General features: G+C 37.0%; 2 protein-coding genes across 2 annotated transcripts in view; one reads left to right on the top strand and one right to left on the bottom strand.

The window, feature by feature from the left end:
- The first annotated feature begins 86 nt into the window (after positions 1-86).
- LOC115445224 (THO complex subunit 5 homolog) lies at positions 87-3,404 on the top strand. Its single transcript, XM_030171433.2, has 5 exons — positions 87-345; positions 443-580; positions 697-987; positions 1,729-2,068; positions 2,164-3,404. The coding sequence occupies exons 1-5, from the start codon at positions 250-252 to the stop codon at positions 3,372-3,374; spliced, it is 2,076 nt and encodes a 691-aa protein (XP_030027293.1). The 5' UTR covers positions 87-249; the 3' UTR covers positions 3,375-3,404.
- A 1,668-nt stretch (positions 3,405-5,072) lies between these two features.
- The window catches only part of LOC115445191 (serine/threonine-protein kinase unc-51), a 41,501-nt gene continuing 25,391 nt past the window's right edge, over positions 5,073-21,182 (bottom strand). Inside the window, exons 3-16 of the mRNA XM_030171383.1 lie at positions 19,851-20,067; positions 18,035-18,108; positions 17,682-17,842; positions 15,010-15,146; positions 13,538-13,539; positions 10,024-10,215; positions 9,415-9,528; positions 9,043-9,166; positions 8,630-8,823; positions 8,173-8,290; positions 7,239-7,367; positions 6,848-6,966; positions 6,535-6,673; positions 5,073-6,086 (exon numbers count right to left, since the gene is read on the bottom strand). Of these exons, the coding sequence (XP_030027243.1) occupies positions 6,001-6,086; positions 6,535-6,673; positions 6,848-6,966; positions 7,239-7,367; positions 8,173-8,290; positions 8,630-8,823; positions 9,043-9,166; positions 9,415-9,528; positions 10,024-10,215; positions 13,538-13,539; positions 15,010-15,146; positions 17,682-17,842; positions 18,035-18,108; positions 19,851-20,067 (1,806 nt within the window). The 3' untranslated portion in view covers positions 5,073-6,000. The remainder of the gene's footprint in view (positions 6,087-6,534; positions 6,674-6,847; positions 6,967-7,238; positions 7,368-8,172; positions 8,291-8,629; positions 8,824-9,042; positions 9,167-9,414; positions 9,529-10,023; positions 10,216-13,537; positions 13,540-15,009; positions 15,147-17,681; positions 17,843-18,034; positions 18,109-19,850; positions 20,068-21,182) is intronic.

Here is a 21,182-nt window from a genome sequence, read left to right as displayed (position 1 = left end):
CTTGAGGTCGAGAGTCGAAGCCTTTATTTGGGTACCTCGTTCTGTAAAAATTTTGGGTGGTTTCACTAGAGTCATCTGGCAACAGTGATCTGACAAACATCAGGTAATGTCAAATAAAGCATTAGATCTCAGCATTAGATACTTGCGTCATGCGTCTATACTCTACTTTATTTGTCTCTGGTACTGGTACGATTATAAATGATTATTGAATCATTTATTGCGATAACATAAATAAAAATAAATACAATAATGGGAAAGGAGGAAGTATCAGCAAAAAAACGCCGCAAAATCAACACAAGTTCTTCAAGCGATGTTACAAAACAAAACCCCACAGATGTGTATAAGGTTAGAAAAATCAGTGGCTGAAATTGTAATTTAGATACATGGTGGTTTTAATATGTATGTACTGCGTTCTAAAATGTATAACACGATAATTTTACAGCGTGTGGTGGAATTTGAAGAAACAGAAGCTCAACTACGTCCTGCGGATAGAGATGCCAGTTTATTCAAAAAACTTTGTCAAGATATTAGACAACTTTTCGCGGATATAGCAGAATTGAAAAACAAAGATAATGAGGAGGTATTATCATGCCACTACATTTAAAATTTGTAATGATTAAATTTATATCAATTTTAAACTAAGACTTTCCTTCGTAACTTGTTTACCTATTTTAATTAAAAAAACTTTGTCTTCAGGCAAAGGAAAAAATCAATGCAAAGAGAGTTGAAGCTTCATTACTACTGGTTGCACTTAAAAAATTAAACCGCTTGGAGAAAGTACGCACCAGAGCAGGCCGTGATGCACTACATAAAGAGAAACAGAGGGTGGACTCAACACATCTGTTGCTACAGAACTTACTTTATGAAGCTGATCATCTCAACAAAGAAGTGACAAAATGCCTACAGTTTAAATCAAAAGATGAAGAAATTGAGCTTGTGCCAGTTGAAGATTTCTATATCAATGCCCCAGCAGACGTGTCACGAGCAGTGAGTATAGAAAGTCTATGTTTTCTGTTTATGTTAATAATAATAAAGTTGAGTAACAAAAACAATTATATATTAACTAATTTTTATTAAATTCAATTATTATTTTTCTGAAAACTGTCAAGTTTATATTTTGTAAGCTGTGCCAGAAGCTACAATCTAAGAGGGTATTTGATTCATTTTTCATTAAAATAAGTTAAAAAATAAACAATTTAAAGCTATTGAATTTCAGTAGAAAGTGGTAAGTGTCAAGAAACAGTATACTTGAATGTGTCATTATCAGTAATTATAATGTGTGTAAAAGAAAATTGTAAAGCTATTATCCCACTATGTGCCCACTCCTGCACATTGCAATATAAAAAAAATAAATAAGTGGCTCATTTCTTAACAAAAGTTAATGCAGTTTTCGCAGAAGGGCTTTTTCCTACTATTTACCGATATATATAGTTATCATAGCATAGTTAATCTAAGAAGGTTTTATTCTGTTTGAGTTGCTGGCTGGTTATAAAAAAAGGAAATTAATGACAGAAATGTCAGTTGAAATTAGGACGTATGAAGTAAATAAGATGTGTAATGATTAGCAATAAAATTATCCAGAAGAAGTTCGCTATTTATCAAATTTCAACATTCCACATGTATATAATATTGTACAAATTCAAATGTAGATTGAACCCCTATTCGATTATAAATTGTTGATGTTCATCAAGATTATGAGAATAACACAAATCATCTTTTTAAATGCAGGATATTACAAAGAAAGATGAACATCAGTTACAATTGGCAAGACTGGAGTGGGAACTTCGTCAGCGTCGTGAACTAGCAGCAGCGTGTAATGAGCTGGTAGCATCAAAAGATAGAGTTGCTGCAGCTATTGCAGCAGCTCGTTCTAGACTAGATGCCTTGGCTCCACACCTCAAAGATGTCCTTAAAGCCACTAAACCACTGCAGGAATGTTTGGCTCTGCGATTGGATGAGAAAAGAGATGAAACAAGAACAGCTTCATTGCTTCCTCCACCACTATTTTTGCTCTACTCAAATGCTTATGCATATTCTGATGTTTTAGGAAGCAATGTTGTCACTGTCAGTAAGTACCACATCATCTCAAGTGAAATTAATTATTGTGTTATGAAATTAATATCAAAGATACATTTATATACAATATTTTTATTATATCTTTAGGTATATCAGGCGACGAAGACGATGCGCGGAGGCTAGAACAGCTGCATAATATAGACAATGATCTTGTTGCATCTAATGACTCTGATTCTGATGCAGATAATAATGATGAAGAACAAAACAAGAAGAAACGCCACCACAGAACATCTAAATTATCCAAACAGGAAAAAGCTGAAGCTAAGAAAAAGGAAGTACTAAGGAAACATCCTTTAAATGTTCTGTTGTCTGTTAAAGTCCCAGATGGTACTGCTCTCACACTGATTTTCTCATATTTATTACATTTGAAGATAATTGTTGTGAAGTTTACAGTCGCACAACCAAAACCAGTGACAGGTGTTTCTGCTGCTGATGTGTTGAATGGACATTGCATTTTGAATGAACTATACCCGGGAGACACAGGAAATGATTCCCCTCACCCTGCCACTGCATTTGTACTGAATTCTGTCGGAATATCTGAGACATTTCAATATTTTATTTCGGAAGTTGGGAGACCTTATATTTGGGCCCAAAGAATGTGCGGTTTAGATTTTATGAGTTTAGTAGTTGGTGAACAAAATATCAACAAAGTTATAGAGCCATCAAGAAGCCTTAGCATAACAACTGTTGAAAACTTTATTTTGACTTTGAAAAAGAGACTGAAATCTAGAGTTGAACTTATGCGGGAATTGCAGGATCTAGAATCTGGAAAAATTACCCCAGCCAAAGGGGATATGACGTGTCCTGTAAGGTTGTCCGGTTCTTTGACACAATGGCAATCAGTTGGTTGGCCAGAGTATTCTCAATCTCCTTCTACCAACTTTTTAATCTCTGAAGGTCTAGTTACTCCAAATGATTTGTTATACAGGGCTATTATTACGCGGCAGTCTGCTAAATTGGTTGCTATGGTTGCTCTTAGGAGCGATTATCCCAAAGTAGCACCAATATTTTCTCTGACACTTCATTGGAATGGAACACATCATTCTGGAATTAATGACGATATAAGAGACATTGAGAGAATAATAAACACTGATTGGGTCTCTGGGGGCGATAATATACATGGGTGCCTTTCCAATCAGATATCAAAGTTGCTAACTTGTCTGGATATTTTACTAGAAACTTCAGGCTCATCAGAGTTTCCACCGGATAAAGTTATGCTAAATCCTGTACGAGGTCGAAATAGAGTGAAACCATATAAATATTTGAAACAAGGTGCTGGTGTATTTGTGCAGTACTAAATATAATAAACTGAACTGTATTACCTACTGTTTCTTCCTTTCATTTCAACCCATTCCAATTAGTTTGAAAGCTAACTGGATTTTAATCTGTATAACATTTGTGGTTTCTAGCCAAAAAATAGTAGCGTCAGCAGTTGATGATGACGATTATTCATAGTATTTTATTTATTGCATATAATTTACAACTTCAATAACGATTTGTCATTCAAGCATTGCACCTTAAATTTAAGTCAGCAAAGGCTTCACAACAATTTGTTGTAAAATATATATTATCCTGCTGTTGCTAATAGGGGACCGGCCTATGCTTGATTTTGTACATTATTCTATATGTAATGGTTAATAATACGAAAAAGAAGCACTCCTGCGAAAACTGTATCACAATTGGTTAAAAAATGAGCGAGTAATTCATATTTAAAATATTGTAACGTGCAGAAGTGGGCGCGATGTGGGGATATCGCTTCATCTCTTTTTTCGCACGCGTCGTAATTCCCGATGACGTCACATGTGGATATTTCGTCTCTTTTCTGTTTCTTGTTAATTACCCCTTCCACCGAAATTAAAAGACTTATAACTTGTTGATTTTTTACCGGATTTTAATAATTCCTTCTGTGTTATAATTAGGGATGTTATGGAGCTCCGTAACCGTAACCGAAACTATCGGATATCCGAAATAAAAATATATCCATAACCGTAACCGTATCCGTTATAAAAGTTACGGATAAGTTACGGATAATATGTTCCGACATGTTTTTGTTTCACGGCTCACACGCTACGTGAAATTTGTAATTTTTTTTTTTTTTTTTTTTTTGGTCCTGTTAAAAGTAATTTTTGCAAAATATAAACAGTGTGATAAAAACTTTTCACGGAGAGGAGGTGTCACTACTTCTAAAACACAGAGTTTTTCCGAACACCCATGTCCCCCAATTAGTTCATCGATAATTAATAATCGACGATGACGATGAACAATAGTTAGTATTCGTCACCCTACTGTATTACATAATATATATATATATATATATATATATATATATATATATATATATATATATATATATATATATATATATATATATACATATATTTTTCATTTTACTTTAATCAAATATCCGTAACCGAAACTATCCGAAACTACCGGATAATCCGAAATAATTATTATCCTTAACCGTATCCGAAACCGATATAATTTTATTCCTATATCCATATCCGTATCCATATCCGAAATTTCATATCCATAACATCCCTGGTTATAATTTATATTATGTAAATATTTGATAATAGTAAAGAACAAAAATGAGTCCGGTACCCTATTCGGTATTGTATGCGTAAATATAGTATGTTTGTTATTACAGTGTTTTCACATGTTTTGTTTATACCAAAAATGTTAACTTATTCTTATTATTATTATTTGCACCTGTATTCACCAACAATACTCTGATGATGCCCAGTACCAAAGAGAAACTAATCACTATGTTTTACCCAGTGCAATCAAACACTAATAAAGTAATGGCCATGTCACAGTTTGATTTCTTTGTTTATGTAACAATTAACTGAAGTAAAGTTATATTTCAATATGAGCTCATAACAGCGTCTTTATAACTTCGCATTGCGGAGCCTGTTCTGCCGAAAGCACTAAGCATTGCTCCGTACTTAGCTAAATAACACACAGATTGATTTAAGGAAAGAAATAAGATATATATGTCACGGTGTTAAAAGTAAGTATTTATTAAACAGAAAAAATAATAATACAACAGTCTTTATTCTTATTTCGATAAAGCATTAAACATTTTCTCAGAGGAGGAAATATTACATAATATAAATCACAATTTGGGCAAAATAAAACAGTGTAGTTGACGTGGATACATAAACGTAAAAACAAAAATAACAATAAGTCATTCATACATGCATTTGTCCGGAAACACTTTTAACCATAATTCGCCAGCTTAACCTAAAAATGCCATGTTGTTATTGGTCGACAATGAGATCTCTATAACTTTGTTTATATCGACGTATTACTTCATAATTTCCATTTTACACAATACTCTACAAGTCAGTTATAATAAAATGTTAATATGAGACTTACTTCGAAAAAATACTACGTTTTCTACGATTTTTTTTATGTTTTTTTGTCTATTTATATTTATACCTGTCAATGAAACGAAAAAATATTTTATTTTGAACTATTTTCTGTTGTTTTTAAAATATAGTTTGAAATTAACAGGATGATGCCCATTCAATTGAAAATGTGCTTATAATACTAGGTTTTCAAATTTTAATACAATCATATTACTGAAGAATTTAAGACACACATAATATTCTAAAGAGCTATATTCATTGAGGCGGTCGCTAGAATTCGTACAGCACTAAAACATTTAAATGACTATCAAACTACTAAAAACTCCTCCTACAATGCACTGAATATAAAAAAATATAATTCACTATTGCAATCTCTGGTTATCTTCAACATAGTATACAAGGGTTTTTATTGATATTATCCACTTATACTTTTATACATTTTTTAATAGTTATCATATTTTTTTCTCACTAAGTCATTTTTGAAAACAAAATAAAATCACTTTCCATCTTGCGTCACGTGTCCTTAATATACGTGGCTGGAATACGGATTGCATTATGAGATCCCAGCCTCAAGTTTTACATCCATTATCTTGCGCGGTCCTTTGAGGCAATTTAGCCGCCTTTGCACTGCGTCCCGATCTGATGAAAAAACAACATATACCACTCGAGTTATTATGAAATACTTTAGTCAAATAAATCATACTCACAAGAAGAACTAGTTAGGTGTTAAAGAAAAACTCTGTTCTATAATTTATATTATAAGCTCATATCTATATTCGCGGCAAATATACACATAATCAACAGATTATTGCCACATATGGCATAAATTCCGATTCAAGGCAACACAAATTTTTTTACGAATCAATAAATTACAACATTTTGTCGACCTGAGGATTGCAACCGAAAATGAGCCTTGCTACAATATATTGTACGCTGTCATTAGGTCAATCTATTTGTTTACAAATTAATGAAGTTCAGTATTGGTCATCAGTCATTGAGCTGTGGAGGCTCTGTGGCTAACAGACTACATCGGTTACAGATAATGTTTTAGCGCGAATGTTGAGCTTGTCAGTTTGTGTGTATTTACATTTGGAAAGCGTGGTGCGGTGCTGCGGGTGCAGCGGGTGTCGCTGCACGAGGGAGTGCAGCAGCACCTGCGCCGACATGTACCGCCGCTCGCACTCCTTCATGTCGCCGAACAACTCCTCGATGGCCGCCATCTGGCACTGAAATGCACATTTGTCACTCCATAACACCTCGTGTTAAAATTGTGTTGCATTTTGCACACGAATATTATATCCTGCGACATACCAATTTATTGATTGCGATTACTGTATTAATTAGCTCTTGCTATAATACTGTATTCAGATCTGTCCTGTTAGTGGATATATTGTACTCACCAGTTCGATGGCGTGTTCGTACAGTATTTTATCACAGACTGCGGGTGTAACGCCCGCTTCGTGTAGCCGTCTCGACTCGTTCACGATCCACTTGTACTTTCCATTCATTAGGGACACAACTGAAATAAATGACAAGGTTTCGTATATAGATTTTATTGTTAATACATGATTTTATTGTTACTACATGTCAGAATAAATTTAATTAAGGAAGATATCTATAAGAATTATTTTTGGGTCTTGTCAAATAATCCAGATTGTATTTTTAGAAGGGATAAGGTCACATGTCACTACAAAGATAAAAGCACGTCATAAAGTATGATTAAAATGTATATATATAATAGGTTTTGATTGGCACTCGAGCCTGAGAGGGCGGCGGGCCGTGGGTACGTACCGTTGCGCACCTGCGGCGTGGGCTGCAGCGTGCGCTCGCGGTAGTGCGCGGCGGCGAGGCGCAGGCCGGCCGCCAGCGCCTGCATCGCCTGCACCAGCAGGCCCAGCCGCACGCTCTCGCTGCTGCGCTCTGCACCACGCACAACGCACATTATACACGCTTACTAATTACTGAATACTATGATCTAGAACACACTATTTTCACGAATATATAGAAAAATAACACCTGTTTACTATGAGAATACTATTCACAACAAATATAATATACACAGTGCTCCCGAATGCATAGTGTCAGTTTTATAACGCTTTGTTCACAGCCAATGACAGCCAATTAAAGTATAGTTTACTCAATATTAGACAATCACAACGCCTCTAGGGCTATGCACTGCGAATACTATCACACTGAAAGCGGGGCTTGAGTACCGCAGGTATCTTACACAGTCAACAGATACTGAGATATCAAAAAGTTACGTCTGGATAGTATAGGTATTCCATATACCAATCCATGAGTCTGTCGTAGTGTGTAGAAGAGTACGTAGTATATGGCCCAATCTGTATAGTTGCTTCCCTGAGCGGCAAGTTAGTGCGGCGCAGCGAACGGCAAGAAAATGATATGGGGAAGTATGAATCACGCCTCGTGTCGCCGCCCGTGAAGCAACAGGAGCGATTATGTGGCGAGCGGCAGCGCCGAGTGAGCGTGACAGATAAAGCGAATGGAAAGAATACCCGACACAGCGGTGCGGATAACCGCGTCGCTTCTCAAGTGTACGTGGAATTGGAATGGACCCTATTTTCATGGCTGAGCGCTGACACTCCTTGCTGACTTTTAAAAGTTAAGATATGGGCAGTCGAGTTTTGTGCCCATATTTAAAATTGTAGTATGACCTATGAGTATGTGTGGCGTTTGTTGCGTACGAGTGGAAGGAAGTGCTCACCGTCCGAAGCGTCCATGAGGGCGGCGATGGGCGCGCCGCACGACACCGCCAAATCCGACAGCAGCTCCGCCAGCATCAGCACGAAGTTTAGCTGCGAGAACACCTTGCTGTGCTCCTCCTGTGATCATCACACCAAAGATCATTAGTGAGGTAAAATTACATCACAAAATTACCAATGGCTTAAAAAAATATTTTATAATCAACATCACCAATCAAGGTTCATTCATTACTCGCATAAATTACAATTAGCATTATTATTAGAAGAATATGAAATCTGAAAAACGGTCTTCAATATGGAGAAAGATAAAAGTTCCGTTTTTGATCAATAGAAGGCGAAATTTCAAATTACAAGTTTGTAATTACAAGTTTTTATTTGTATTTGCTTAGATAAAAAATAGTAGGCTACGACTAGTGTAATATTTAACAAGTAAGTGTGTGTTGGGTGCGTTGTACTAACAGCGAGTATGGTCTCTTCCTGCAGGTTGGGTATGTAGACGGGCGGGTCGGGCGGCGGGTGCAGCTTGACGGCGCGCAGCAGCGCGTCGGGCAGTGCGCGCGCGCCGCCCGCGCCGCACCCCGCGCCGCACGCCGCGCCGCACCCCGCGCCCTCGCCGCTCGCCTTCAGCGCCAGCGGCACCGGCGGCGACGACCCTGAACAAACAACATCACGCTTGAACCTGACCACCACCACACAACGAATATGCTACATGTCTGACGAGGATGTCAGGCATCGATGTGACGTATTTGATTGCTAAATTTATCCGGCCACGAGAGCTCGCTTTTTAGCCCTTCAATTGCTCGAAAAGTACTATTAATATTTTCACAATTAATAAAATATCTTAGTGTTGTTGAATATAACGTAGTACATACCTGATCTGCGCAGAGGGCTTGCCTGGTTGGTGGGCGACACCTGCCATAGGGAGGGTGGCGGCGAGCTGCCAGAGTTGCTGCTGCGACGGCGCGTGGACGGCGGCGTGCCCATCGTGAACGGCACCTGCACGCAACACACGCCGCACACGTCACACTTACGCATTTACTAGTTTTACACACAGTAGTCACAAAGATCGCTAACTGTATGATTATAGTGTACAATTTAATATACTTTGCCGTTGAACGAAGTAAAACTCAGACAGACATAAATGGCACTGTGTCGCTCGATTTTAAATTCTTGGGCGTGTGTGGCCCGCTTTATTTATGTTTTGATGAAATGATTTTGGAGGAATGAATGCGACGTATACTCACAGTGGGTGGCGACAGAGAGCCAATGTTAGTCGCGGTGCGACTGTAGTTCGTTCGGAGTACGTCAATGGGTTGCGATCGAGGGACGTTATTGTTAGACACTACGCCAAGTGGGTTCTGCAATGTACACAACAGTGTTAGTCACTGCGATACAGTGGTTAGCAGCAATAGCGTGATTACTTAAATTAACGAGGCAATACATTTTGAGCAAAACGTTTTGTTTGATGATTAGAAGAATAATAATATCTAGTTCTGTGTTACATAATATAACTGTTTTTACTTAAACATGGAATGACGTTGAAACATATCTTCAAGCGATTTAATTGTTATGCTGTTTACTTTAATAATATGTTATATCAGGTATGAATACTGTTAAAAAAATATGATCAGATTAAATGACGCTTCATGTTTTATTTATGGCATAGTCAGTTCCACCTAATGATGTAGGTGGTGGGAATATAGCCTTTAAATTGCGACATTATTAATGATGTGTCATATTTGTCAATATTTTTAATTATTGCGGGTTTCTATATAGTCTAAAACAAAAAAAGTAACTAGTGAGTATCGAGGAAGTTGTGATGTGTATGTATGTGTAGGTGTGGCGCGGCGTACCCTGGCGGGCGCGAGCGGGTGCGCGAGGGGGTGTGGGTGCGCGGGCGGCGCGGGCGGCGCGCCGAGCGCCAGCGAGCGCGGCCGCGGCGCCGCCTCCGAGCCCGACGACGCGCCCGACCACTCCGCCGACCCGCTCTCTCCCGCCTCCACCACCACGAAGTCCTCCTCGCCTGCCCATGTCGCCTCGGACGACTCGGCTGCACAAGGCACATAACCGGCTCGTTACCACTTACAACGACACATATATACCTACTATAAAATAAATATATTGTTGATGCTGGATAATAAATGATAAATTATTATGTTGTATGGCGATTGGCAACCATTATATTTTATAGAAAACCTATCAAAATGGATCATAACGGAGTCGCGATCCGCATTTAACCGGTTTAGAACTTGTACTAATTTTTTAGGATTTTTACCAAGACCATTTCTTGGTATTCATACCTAAGCAAAATGTCGGGATAAACAATTGTGCCTACAATTTGGCTTCTATTTATGAATGCATCCGATTAACCCTTGCGCTGCAAGATATCGGCGTGCACTTGCTAACAAACCTATGTACACACGCGCTGCCTGTTATGTCCTACTAAATGGACAGAGTGACCCTGCCACGACCGGCTAACACCGCTCAAACTTTGCCTAATCAGATAAATATTTTATGAGTGTTTATTTAAATACATTAGGTACTAAGGGACTTATTTGTCAATAATATTTATTCAAGAAATCAGATACAAACATATCGTAAAATCAATATTTATATTTAGTTGCACCAGAGGTGCTGGTTTCAAACCCAATAAATTATTACTATCGAAAAGTATTAAATAAGAAGATCTAACAATAAATCATACAAAAAAGTGAACTGAAAAACGTGATAACAACCTACTAATAAAATCGGACAGTGTGATTCGGCAGCGAAGGTTCACTTCTGAAGTAAAGTGAACGGATTATGATCATATTACGATTTAATAACTGGTAGCTATACAACTGTGTTTGAGTAATAAGCAAACTTATCTTTCAAACATATCACCAATTGCACAGCAACTAACAAATGGGAACTTTAACGTGTAAAAATGTCGGAAATGACAATAAGTTGTTGTTGTAATAAAGTTGATTACACCTATAGGCAGCCAAGGGCGGGCCAGTTGGGGTTATCTATAGTGCTTTGCAGCGTACATAGCACTTTAAATTATCATAGTATTTGTTTTATTGGTACTTATTGGTAATTATACCAGTGCAGTAAGTTATGATCTGCCCTTTTGCTCCCGATACTAAGAAAAAAACAGCTTTGGCATCACAATCGTGAGCATAGATTCTTATTCGCGATGATCTAATATTTCGTATAAGTGTTACAGCCAAATTTATATTGTTAAAGATCCTTTATTGTCAATTTCTATAGATCATTACATATAGTCTCTTCGCACTTTATGTAGTGATCTATAGAACTTGACAATAAAGGATCTTTAATACAAAATTAATTATGTAGAATAACATTGATACATTACAGAGTCGTGCTTAATTCTTTAGTGATTTTTTTAATGTGTATGCCCTCCCTTATCTTACACATTTCATTTTCAATAAAGAAACGCATTTCATGTCATACAAAATCTATACCGCAATGAAATAGAAAATCTATAACCTAACAGTCCGCTAAAACTCCATATTGCGTGTCGACTCTATGCACTACATTAAATGAAAGGTCGTTAAAACTCGATTATGCTTTCATTTTGTATTGTGACCTTCAACGTGACTTGCAAGTTCAAGGTCTTCAGTTTCCATAATTATAGTGAGTATATTATATTTTTCATAACCAGCAAAAGCAACATCGTACCAGATAGTTATATTCACGTACCTACGTCATTTGAGATTTCTCGATTAAATATGATGTCACATTGAACGTAATTCTCCAGTAGCATGCAAGAACTAAATATGTTTAATCGAAACTATTCTCAGTGTAATCACTTCAAATGATAAGAATAATGATAATCTACTATTCGCTCAATTTGATGTATGTTATTTAGAAATTAATTCTCGGTGCCGTACAAACATGAGATAGTTTTTATAGTATTTTCTTTACAACGGCACTAGACCTTGATGCTGATGAACTTGATGTGCAATCGATTGCGTCATCAATAGTATTGATGCTGTTAATAGTTAAAACGTACGACTATGATTATACTGACACTTAGTGGATTCTGAAAGATTATATATACGCTTTACTAGTCGCATTTGTATATTTAGATGCAGTTTAACGAAAGAACAAAATATTATTGGTCAAATATGTGTGTTGCAAATGCAATTTTATTACGTTCAGTACAATAAACAACATCAACATAACGAAAAATTAATAATAAAATACTATTTCGTTGTAATTACTATGTATCATGAGAGGTCTCCCAACACAAAGTACGTACTGTGTTCAGTTACTGAGGAGATTGCTCAAAAGCATGCATTATAACCATTATCAATATTATTTTGTCAACAAGGCCGCCCGCGCTGGTAGTTAAACGGTAATTATAAAATATCATGTCATAATAATTATGTAATACAGATTTCATTAGGTTTTAATGTATGTTTTTATTTAAACATTAATTTGTTTGTGAAGTTTGAACCTCATTTACACAGTCATAAATTATAAAACATATTGCAATAAAGCAGTGGCGAATGTACTAGATCCTACTGATCTCATTCATTTACGGTCACTTCAACGTAAGAGTGTATCTTATCACACACAACGCACGGTTTCAGATTGTGTTTGCTGATTACACGTTAAGTTCAATAAGTGAACAACACAGATAACGTTTTCAAGTGAATTTTACAAGTTCTTGAATATCAAATTATGATTTCATTCGTCCTATTGACTCGCACTTCCTGCTGACACAATCTGTCAGTTCAAGAGATTTACTTAATATTAATATAAGAACTGCCTGCCTGTTTAGTACTACGTTCTCCAAAGGAATAGGTAAAATCTTTGGTAAACTAATTTAGAAATACCTATTAAGGTTGTAATCACACTCAAGATTTGCGAGAATTATTATAGCGAGGCGAGAGCGCAGCGGACACTCAACGTATTCGCTGCGAATAGCGTCATTCGCCCTAGTACATATTGCCAGTATGATAAACGCTTAATCATTTTCCGAGCCGCTAACTTGGAAATCAAATGTATCACCCCCTCTGGGCTCGTAAGTATTTTATGTCATCATTCGACTATAGAGGAAATTCCCATTGAATATCATAATACAGAATGCCTATATGCACTTACCGGAGGATGTAGGTTGTGGTTTCTTCTGCGTGAGTATTGCAGTGGGCTGCGGCGGCGGGACGGTGATGCGCGGAGTGGGGTGCGCGGGGTGCGGCGAGTGCGCGGCGCGGGTGCCCGCCGAGTCCGGCGCCGGCCGCGCGCCCGCGCCCCCTCCCCCGCCCCCGCCGCCGCCGCCGCCCGCACTCGCGCCCGCGCCCGCCGCGCACGTGCCTGCGCCGCACGCGCCCGACCCGCCTCCTGCAGACGGACCACATCTCAACACTGCTTCACACAACGCGGTAACATACAAAGCCACAGGCATGCAACGGCACAGAACTCTTTTGCAATATAACCAACGACAAACTGTGACAAATGCCAAGCGGTGATTCTGTGACGGCTGTTTGTGAACTTGTAGTCGTTGAAATTTTTGAACTAGGACGCACGCGCTCGTTCCCGGTGCGCGGCTCTTGTGATCCATGTTTGTAAATTATTGTTAGAATGTATTATGCGAGGCCGGGCTGCTTGGTCGATGGTTGGTATGGGCCATCTGTGCCACTGCGGAGGCGCGCACCCAACTGTGACCGTCTGTTAGATTCTAGAGCGCATCGCATGTACACGGTTACGTCACATCGTCAATCCACCCCATGCACAATCAAAGCGAATTTAAAAATTAATGCGGTACCCTGACTCTCCCACGATTCCTCTAGGTAACAGTTAGTATCGGCTCGACTCTCGAGATCGCTTTCCAATATGTCGGGCAGATCCGAGTCCAAACCTGAACAATATTTACACATGATGACTATAAATTATAAATGTGCTTTTTTATGTATAAAAAAGCAGGCCATTAATGTAGTTCAAAAACTCTTGGACTATAAACTACAACTGCCAACGAGTTTGCCAACCTCGCATCAGATAATTAGGTGAATACTAGTTCTTTATAATTATAATATTATTTGCGATTAAAAACAGTTAAGATGGATGTGGCGTGTGTGAAGCGTGATAATGTTATAATTTAGTAAATTATTGTAACCGTTCAACGAGACTGCGCACTTGTCTAGTCGAAATGATAAAGAGCTGTCCACGTGGAGGCTAATGAACACACAAATACTAACGATAATAAGCAAACTGTTTATGTTAATGAGGAATTACTTATTGCTCGCGTCTGATACATATTGACATTGAGATTAATGGCTTGTGTAGAACTGCAGTGTTAATTAATGTGGAAGGTATTTGGATGAACTGCTGCTGAAAGCATCGAGCTACTTACTTGTAAAATTGTTACGTTGTAAGCGTGTGAGTGTCGTGTGATGTGCGAAGAGCTGACAATTACTCATACGGTCACAATAACGTATTAATTGACAAATTACATCGTAAGAGCCAGTACTGAGGTTACAACGTTATTTTTTGAGAACAACCCAGACATACCGCGTAAGGGAATTAATCTCACAATACTGTTTGTAGCAAACAAGCTCAACAAATTTAATGAAAGAATGTATAATTTGAATTTGAAATATGTAAAAATTAACGCAAGATTTCAACCTATAAATTGCACATAATAATTATTATTTTATAGCATGAAGCTATTTTAGGTCATTAAACGCGCGCTAGAAATACATAATTATATATTATGTGGTGACTGTTACAAGAAGAATGTACAAAACATGTTTTTGTATAGATTTGTATGTATGTTAAAGTGATAGTTTATCATTATTAGCAAATAGTAGATGTATATAATATAAACTTACTGGTAATGGAAGTGTTACGTGGACGTTGAAGGAAGGGATGGTTGAAGAACATCTCGAAGGGCATGCGCTCGCGCGGGTTGCGCCGCAGCAGCCCGATCAGCAGACTGCACAGCTCGGAACTTGTGCCGGCTGGCATCCTGTAACCACAAATCATTTAGTTGAATAAAGCACCATTTATCATGAAGGGGACAGAGCATCTTTGAAAGCTGGTTGCAATTTTTGATAGAGACATCAATAAAGTTTTTGCGATGTCAAAATAAATCGTTATACATTTAACAAGAGATCTATATTGGTCGATGGACAGAAGACTAAGAAGTCTTATTGCCAGAAAGTCATTGCTAGTTTGTTTGAATACAAATATTGTATAAAACCGAATTTATAGAATAGGGTCGAACTGGGAAATTCCTACTGGGTGAACACTCGAGTAATAAAACATTTGTGAGCTATAAAATGCTATCGTGTCGAAAGGTGATGAAAAAACAAACGAACAGCCTCTCTTGTACGCGGTACCGTGCAATAATAATTGCACAGTTGGTGATTTGAGTGCAGCAAGCATAATCAATTTTTAGTTACAGATATTTATTTCAGTCAGCCATTAGATTGTGTTAGGTAGCATGAGCGTTTATTAGTAGAGAACCATCTTCAACTTCAAATATTATGAACGCTGCAAAGAATCCGTGTATCGTAGGTAAAACGTGCATTAAGAGCTTATCGTCAACGAGGCTTTATGGATTACTTCTTAATATTAAAGTAAATTTGTTTTAGTTTTTAGACAACATACACAATATACATATTTGTTTAGCTTGGTATTTACAATTATTATTCGCATGTTTACACACTGAGCGTATAATTTATTTTACACATGGTTACAATTATTATATAGTTATTAATATGTGAAGGAAACATTTTGTACCCCTTTTTAAGGACATTACGCGTAATTATGGCATGGCAATATTATTGGCATAATTAAACTTCAACTAGAGAAGGATTGCAAAAAAAAATTAATATATCCAATACATCAAATTCAATGGTCCAATTTCGACCATTGGACGACCACTATTCGAATACATACACGAATGAACATTTCTGTATATACTTTACTAACATAATTCTTTAAAAAATAGAAAGTATAGATATCAAGACTATATTGCTTTAACATTATTGCATTCCTATCAGAGATCTAGGAACAGAATCTTTTGAGACTTTACCCCACGTTAGTAAAATAATCAATACTGTAGGCAGTTACCATTATATCGCATATTACTATGTTAATTTGTATCCATAGTGTGAGCAAAAAAAATAATGCATTGCTCTCATACAGAACACGTGAGCGCTATTACGACTGCTTCAATTAACGACCTTCTTTATGTACGTTGACTCCATTTAAGACGACTATGGCCTTGTCGAAACTTGACACTAAAAAATTATAATGAGATTCGTATTAATAGTGTTAAAGCGGTTGGGAAGAGTTAACTTTTTTAGTTGTATGGTCCTTAAGTTCATACCGGAGTCAAGTAAATACTTGACTGGTTAAATAGTATAAGCCACTGAGCTGGCAGTGGGCGGCTACTGACGTAGTTAAATCCTATGAATTGATCACGATTCGCCTTGAGTGGTCATACGTATAACACGTAGCGGCTATGTACAATGAACATGCCTATCACTACTACACCGACACCTAATATTTTGTTAATTGCGAGTGAAAACAAATTGTAGTAACAAACTACGATGCGAAATAATTTTCAGCAACAAACACCCATAGGGCGCAGTGCTAACCGCAGCAATAAACCTAACATTTCAAGTTATTCTGTTGAGTCATTGAATAATATTCTGTAAAAGTTGGGCCGCGATACTCAACACAGCAATGATTGTTAAGTGTAAATCACATTTTATTTAAAACCTTAATGTATTTAAATGGATTTACCTTTAAGAAATACGTGAAATTTTGCGCTACAAAAAGTGATCGCGATGCACAATTCCACACGTCTATTTATAGTGTAATTAGTCATATAAGGTAAAAGAGCTTAGATCGTGATTAAACATTTCACGCACACGCTGAATAAGTTCATAGAACAATGTAAAGGAGGTTGCTTTGTTCTACAATCTACATAATTGATGTGTTGAAACATGAGGATGGATATAGACGGGCGATTAAAATTAATAACTAATTTAAGATGTCCCTTATACAATTATTTAATATATTACTATATGAATACACAAAATTGTAAATTTGTTAAGAAAAATAAGAGTCGGCTTGGGATCAGTCGCATTTAGACACGTTGTCAACAAAAACTGTTGTGTATATTATAGTTACTGGTTGCATATTGAACGCCTCTCATCTAAACGGAACTTTATACTTTACTTCGGTCTACATTATGTTGTGGTAATATCGATTATTAATGACGTTATTTTTTATTCTAACTACATAATGGATAGCAGTTTCAATTTAAGAATTTTATATTAATCGCTAATTTATGTCCAAATAGGCATACATAAATTTAGTTCCAAAACTATAATCCGTTTACGTTACCAAGCGTACAATTGTCACTCAGACCTCAGTTGACGTTTACGACCCCTTTGGGAGAATGGCATATGGCATGGTCCATATTCATTAACAGTCTCTCGGGGCCAGCTTGTTAACATAATCTATAATATATGTGGAAACTCCTTACTTGGGCTGTAGATCGACACTGTTCTCGTAGAATGCCTTGAGTTCGTGAGGAGTAGTGGCTTGGAAAGGCGCCTTGCCCGTCAGACATTGGTACACGATAGTGCCCAGGCTCCAAAGGTCTGCTTTAGCGTCATATTTCAATGACATTATTACTTCTGGTGCCTGTAACGTGCAGTTTCGTATTAACAACTTTACCCGTCGTAAAGAGTCCGAATAAGAAAATGTTTATTTATAAACTGAATTACATGTCGTTTATATGAGTAAGAATTTCCACCGATATAGTTCAATCATAATTACATTAATTCTTAATATCATAGCCTGGGACGTGATGTCGATAATGACTAAAGTACTCACCATATACATTGGTGATCCGCAGAGCGTGACAGCCATGTTGCCTTCTTCGAGGAACCTTGCAAATCCGAAGTCGGCTGCATAAAAACCGCAAGTACGTGTTAATTAAAAAAAATAACGAAATAGCTAGAAAACCTTTGATCATTACATTTATCAAGGGCAAAGACTGTCGATTAGTTGCAGAAAATACAAATAACAGGTCTTACTTGCTATGATTAATATTTTAAAAATTCAATTACTATAATATGAGACAATATCTGATATAAGATTAAAGCCAGGCTAAGCGTGTTTTCTTTATACCGGTAAACATACATGAGTCAGCTTGGTGATAATAATTCACATACTAAGTAAATGTGTACCGTGCCGGATGTTAAATAGATATTGATCTCGTTAGGGGCAAACGAGTGTACCGGAAAAAGATATCCAGCCGAATGTTTCCATAACTATTTCCGTTAAAGTAATGATTTAAACACACATTTTTTGTATCAACCCTGGCTCTCGTACTTGATTATCCATATAATTTTAAATTGAGTACGTAATTACTGGCTAAAATAGTAGTATGCTCACTTTTTCACTACCCTCAAAGTTTAAAATCGTACCTAATACACTACACTGATATATAAAGCTGAAGAGTTTGTTTGGTGGAACGCGCTAATCTCAGGAATAACTGATTGGAAATGAAGAAATATTTTAGTGTAATAGCCCATTTATCGAGGAAGGCTATAGGCTATATATCACGCTATGACCAATAGGAATGGAACATTAATGAAAAATGTAGGAAAAACGGGAAAAAATTGATTCCTTTTGAGTTTCCGTTGCATGCGCTGCGTAAACGGTAATTAATTATGAAACAATCATGTATGACGGGATTGTTCCCCTTGTTCCTAAAGTACACATATTTTTTATTTGCAACCCACACTATTAGATAGATACTACAACAAGAAACATATTGTAAAATTTCAAAGATAGATAAATTTGATTATTTAAACCAATTATTCATTAATCTTTACATATTCCGCCCGAAATTTTGCGCCGTAAATAAATGGAACAAATGCGAGGTAGTTTGCGGGAGAGAGGGCCTTATACCAACTTTTGCTCGCGGCTTCGCCCGCCTGAGAGTTTTTACAGGATAAAAGTCCCGTTATATATTTTCCCCGGCACAAGAAGGTTCCTATTTCTTTCCAAGGGTCCTAAACTATCTCTATATCAAATTCAATCGAAATCCGTTCGGTAGTTGTTAAATATATGACGTACAGACAGTCGCGGCTGGGGAACTTTCTTTTATATGTAGTAAAGGATATATAGATTTTGTCAATGAGCTAATTAGGACGATATGATATTGTTTCTCTATACAAAAAATCTCCTCAATTTCCACGAATTGTAAGAATTACCTACTGGCTGGATACCATCTTAATTTTACCTGATTTATCTTAAATCGCCATGCACCTGAACATTATTTAAGAATTATTGTTTTGATTTTAAGATAAGTTCATGTCTTTGTAGACCCAATGAAGTAAAGATATTGTTAAAGCATATGTCTAAGTTAAGGATACCTGGGCCCTTATTCTGTATGATTGTGTAAACGCGTAACGCGGCCGTGTCATGTTATCTTCGAGAAATGTGCGTGGAATGGTATTCTGTAAGCCAAATTTCTATAGTACTAAACATGATGCGTTGTGTTACGTGCTTGTTACACACTGTCAAAATAACGTGCGGGATAGAGAATAAGGCCCCTGGAGTTTCGGAGGGCTTCGTAAATCAATTTAACTTGTAAGTATTGATAGGTTAATGCAAAATGACGTCTATCTTAAAGACGTACCAATTTTTAGTGTGATCTCAGAGGCGTGAGGAGTGCGCGGCGGTGCCACGTTGTGGGTGAGCAGGATGTTCTGCGGCTTGAGGTCGCGGTGTACGATGCCTTTAGCGTGAATAGCGCGCATCGCTTCCGCCAACTGTCGCAGGAACAGCTGGATGGTGCTCTCGCTTAACAGACGATTAGTCTGCAGGTAGTCTGCCAAATCGCCGCCATTGCAGTACTGTTCAAACAACAAAATAAATTTATTGTAGTAACAGTATAGGTCTGTAGATATTCGAATTAGGTCTAGATTAGGAAGTCGATTCATGATCATTATCTCAGTAATAGTTTCGAAGGTGATTTTTATAAAATGCTTCCTGAATAAGGTATATACGAAATCTGAAGATTATGCAACTTGAGAGCAATCGCTTGAAGAAGTAGGTTGGCTTTTTATACTAAACGTAAAAGATTTTGGTATGCTTCAATAAATTATTTTTTTATATTGACAGCTCATATTTCGATCGGTCAATTTTTCATTCATTTTTCATCTTTTATCTATCTAGATGATGTAGTACCATAAGAATGCAGAGTACAGTTCAATTGTACTTAATGTCATGGTAATTGGCTGACAAAGGTGCAAATTGATACATGAAATACAATCAATGCATAATTTTGTGATAATTATTTTATGACTTCTACGAAACTTCTGTATAACTACAAAGTTGAGGGAAAATATTACTAACCGTTATTAGTTTGACGAAATCATGCCACAATAACCAACACTCAAGATTTAAAGAGTTTAAAGTATTATGAAGATTATTTTATAGCCTACTAATATGTTTGCCTCAAGAACAATTAACATGATTTAAATTTAAGCGTATTCAGTAATTAGTTTCAAATAATCGGAAGCGAGGCGTAGTCATGTTTTTTTTGTGTCACAAGGCGGTCGCTGAAAGTGTGTTAAATTGTGTTAATACATGTTATGTACAAGTGAAGTAAAGATAAAGAATTTAAAATGTACGTGTAATATGTTTTCATGTCGATTCCGATAAAATGTGAATCAATATGATTATTTCCGGCATTGCGAAATTTCTAGTTAATATGAACAGAAATATGATCTAATACAGCTCAACTTCCTGGTGAATATGCAATTTACAAAATTTTGCTCAATACTAAGTGTACGCGCGGTTTTATGCACGTCAGAATTAGCCGCTGGCAGATAATGTCGAGATCGGAGCATTTTGTGTGGAGCGTGACTGCCAATACATATGTGTAAATATATAAACATTTGTGTCTTACGCTGCTATGTTTCAAAAGGTGATATTGAAAATCGGCCGACAAATGTTTCTCGTTTAT

This window comes from Manduca sexta, chromosome 14 (genome assembly GCF_014839805.1).
Source record: "Manduca sexta isolate Smith_Timp_Sample1 chromosome 14, JHU_Msex_v1.0, whole genome shotgun sequence".
NCBI lineage: Eukaryota > Metazoa > Arthropoda > Insecta > Lepidoptera > Sphingidae > Manduca > Manduca sexta.
This window is presented reverse-complemented; position numbering and strand designations above follow the sequence as displayed.

Bases quoted from the DNA above. Each gene is read 5' to 3' on its own strand.
- LOC115445224 (XM_030171433.2), top strand. From the start codon at position 250: ATGGGAAAGGAGGAAGTATCAGCAAAAAAACGCCGCAAAATCAACACA. The intron at 346-442 runs GTTAGAAAAATC...ATAATTTTACAG, and splicing joins ACCCCACAGATGTGTATAAG to CGTGTGGTGGAATTTGAAGA. The intron at 988-1,728 runs GTGAGTATAGAA...TTTTAAATGCAG, and splicing joins CAGCAGACGTGTCACGAGCA to GATATTACAAAGAAAGATGA.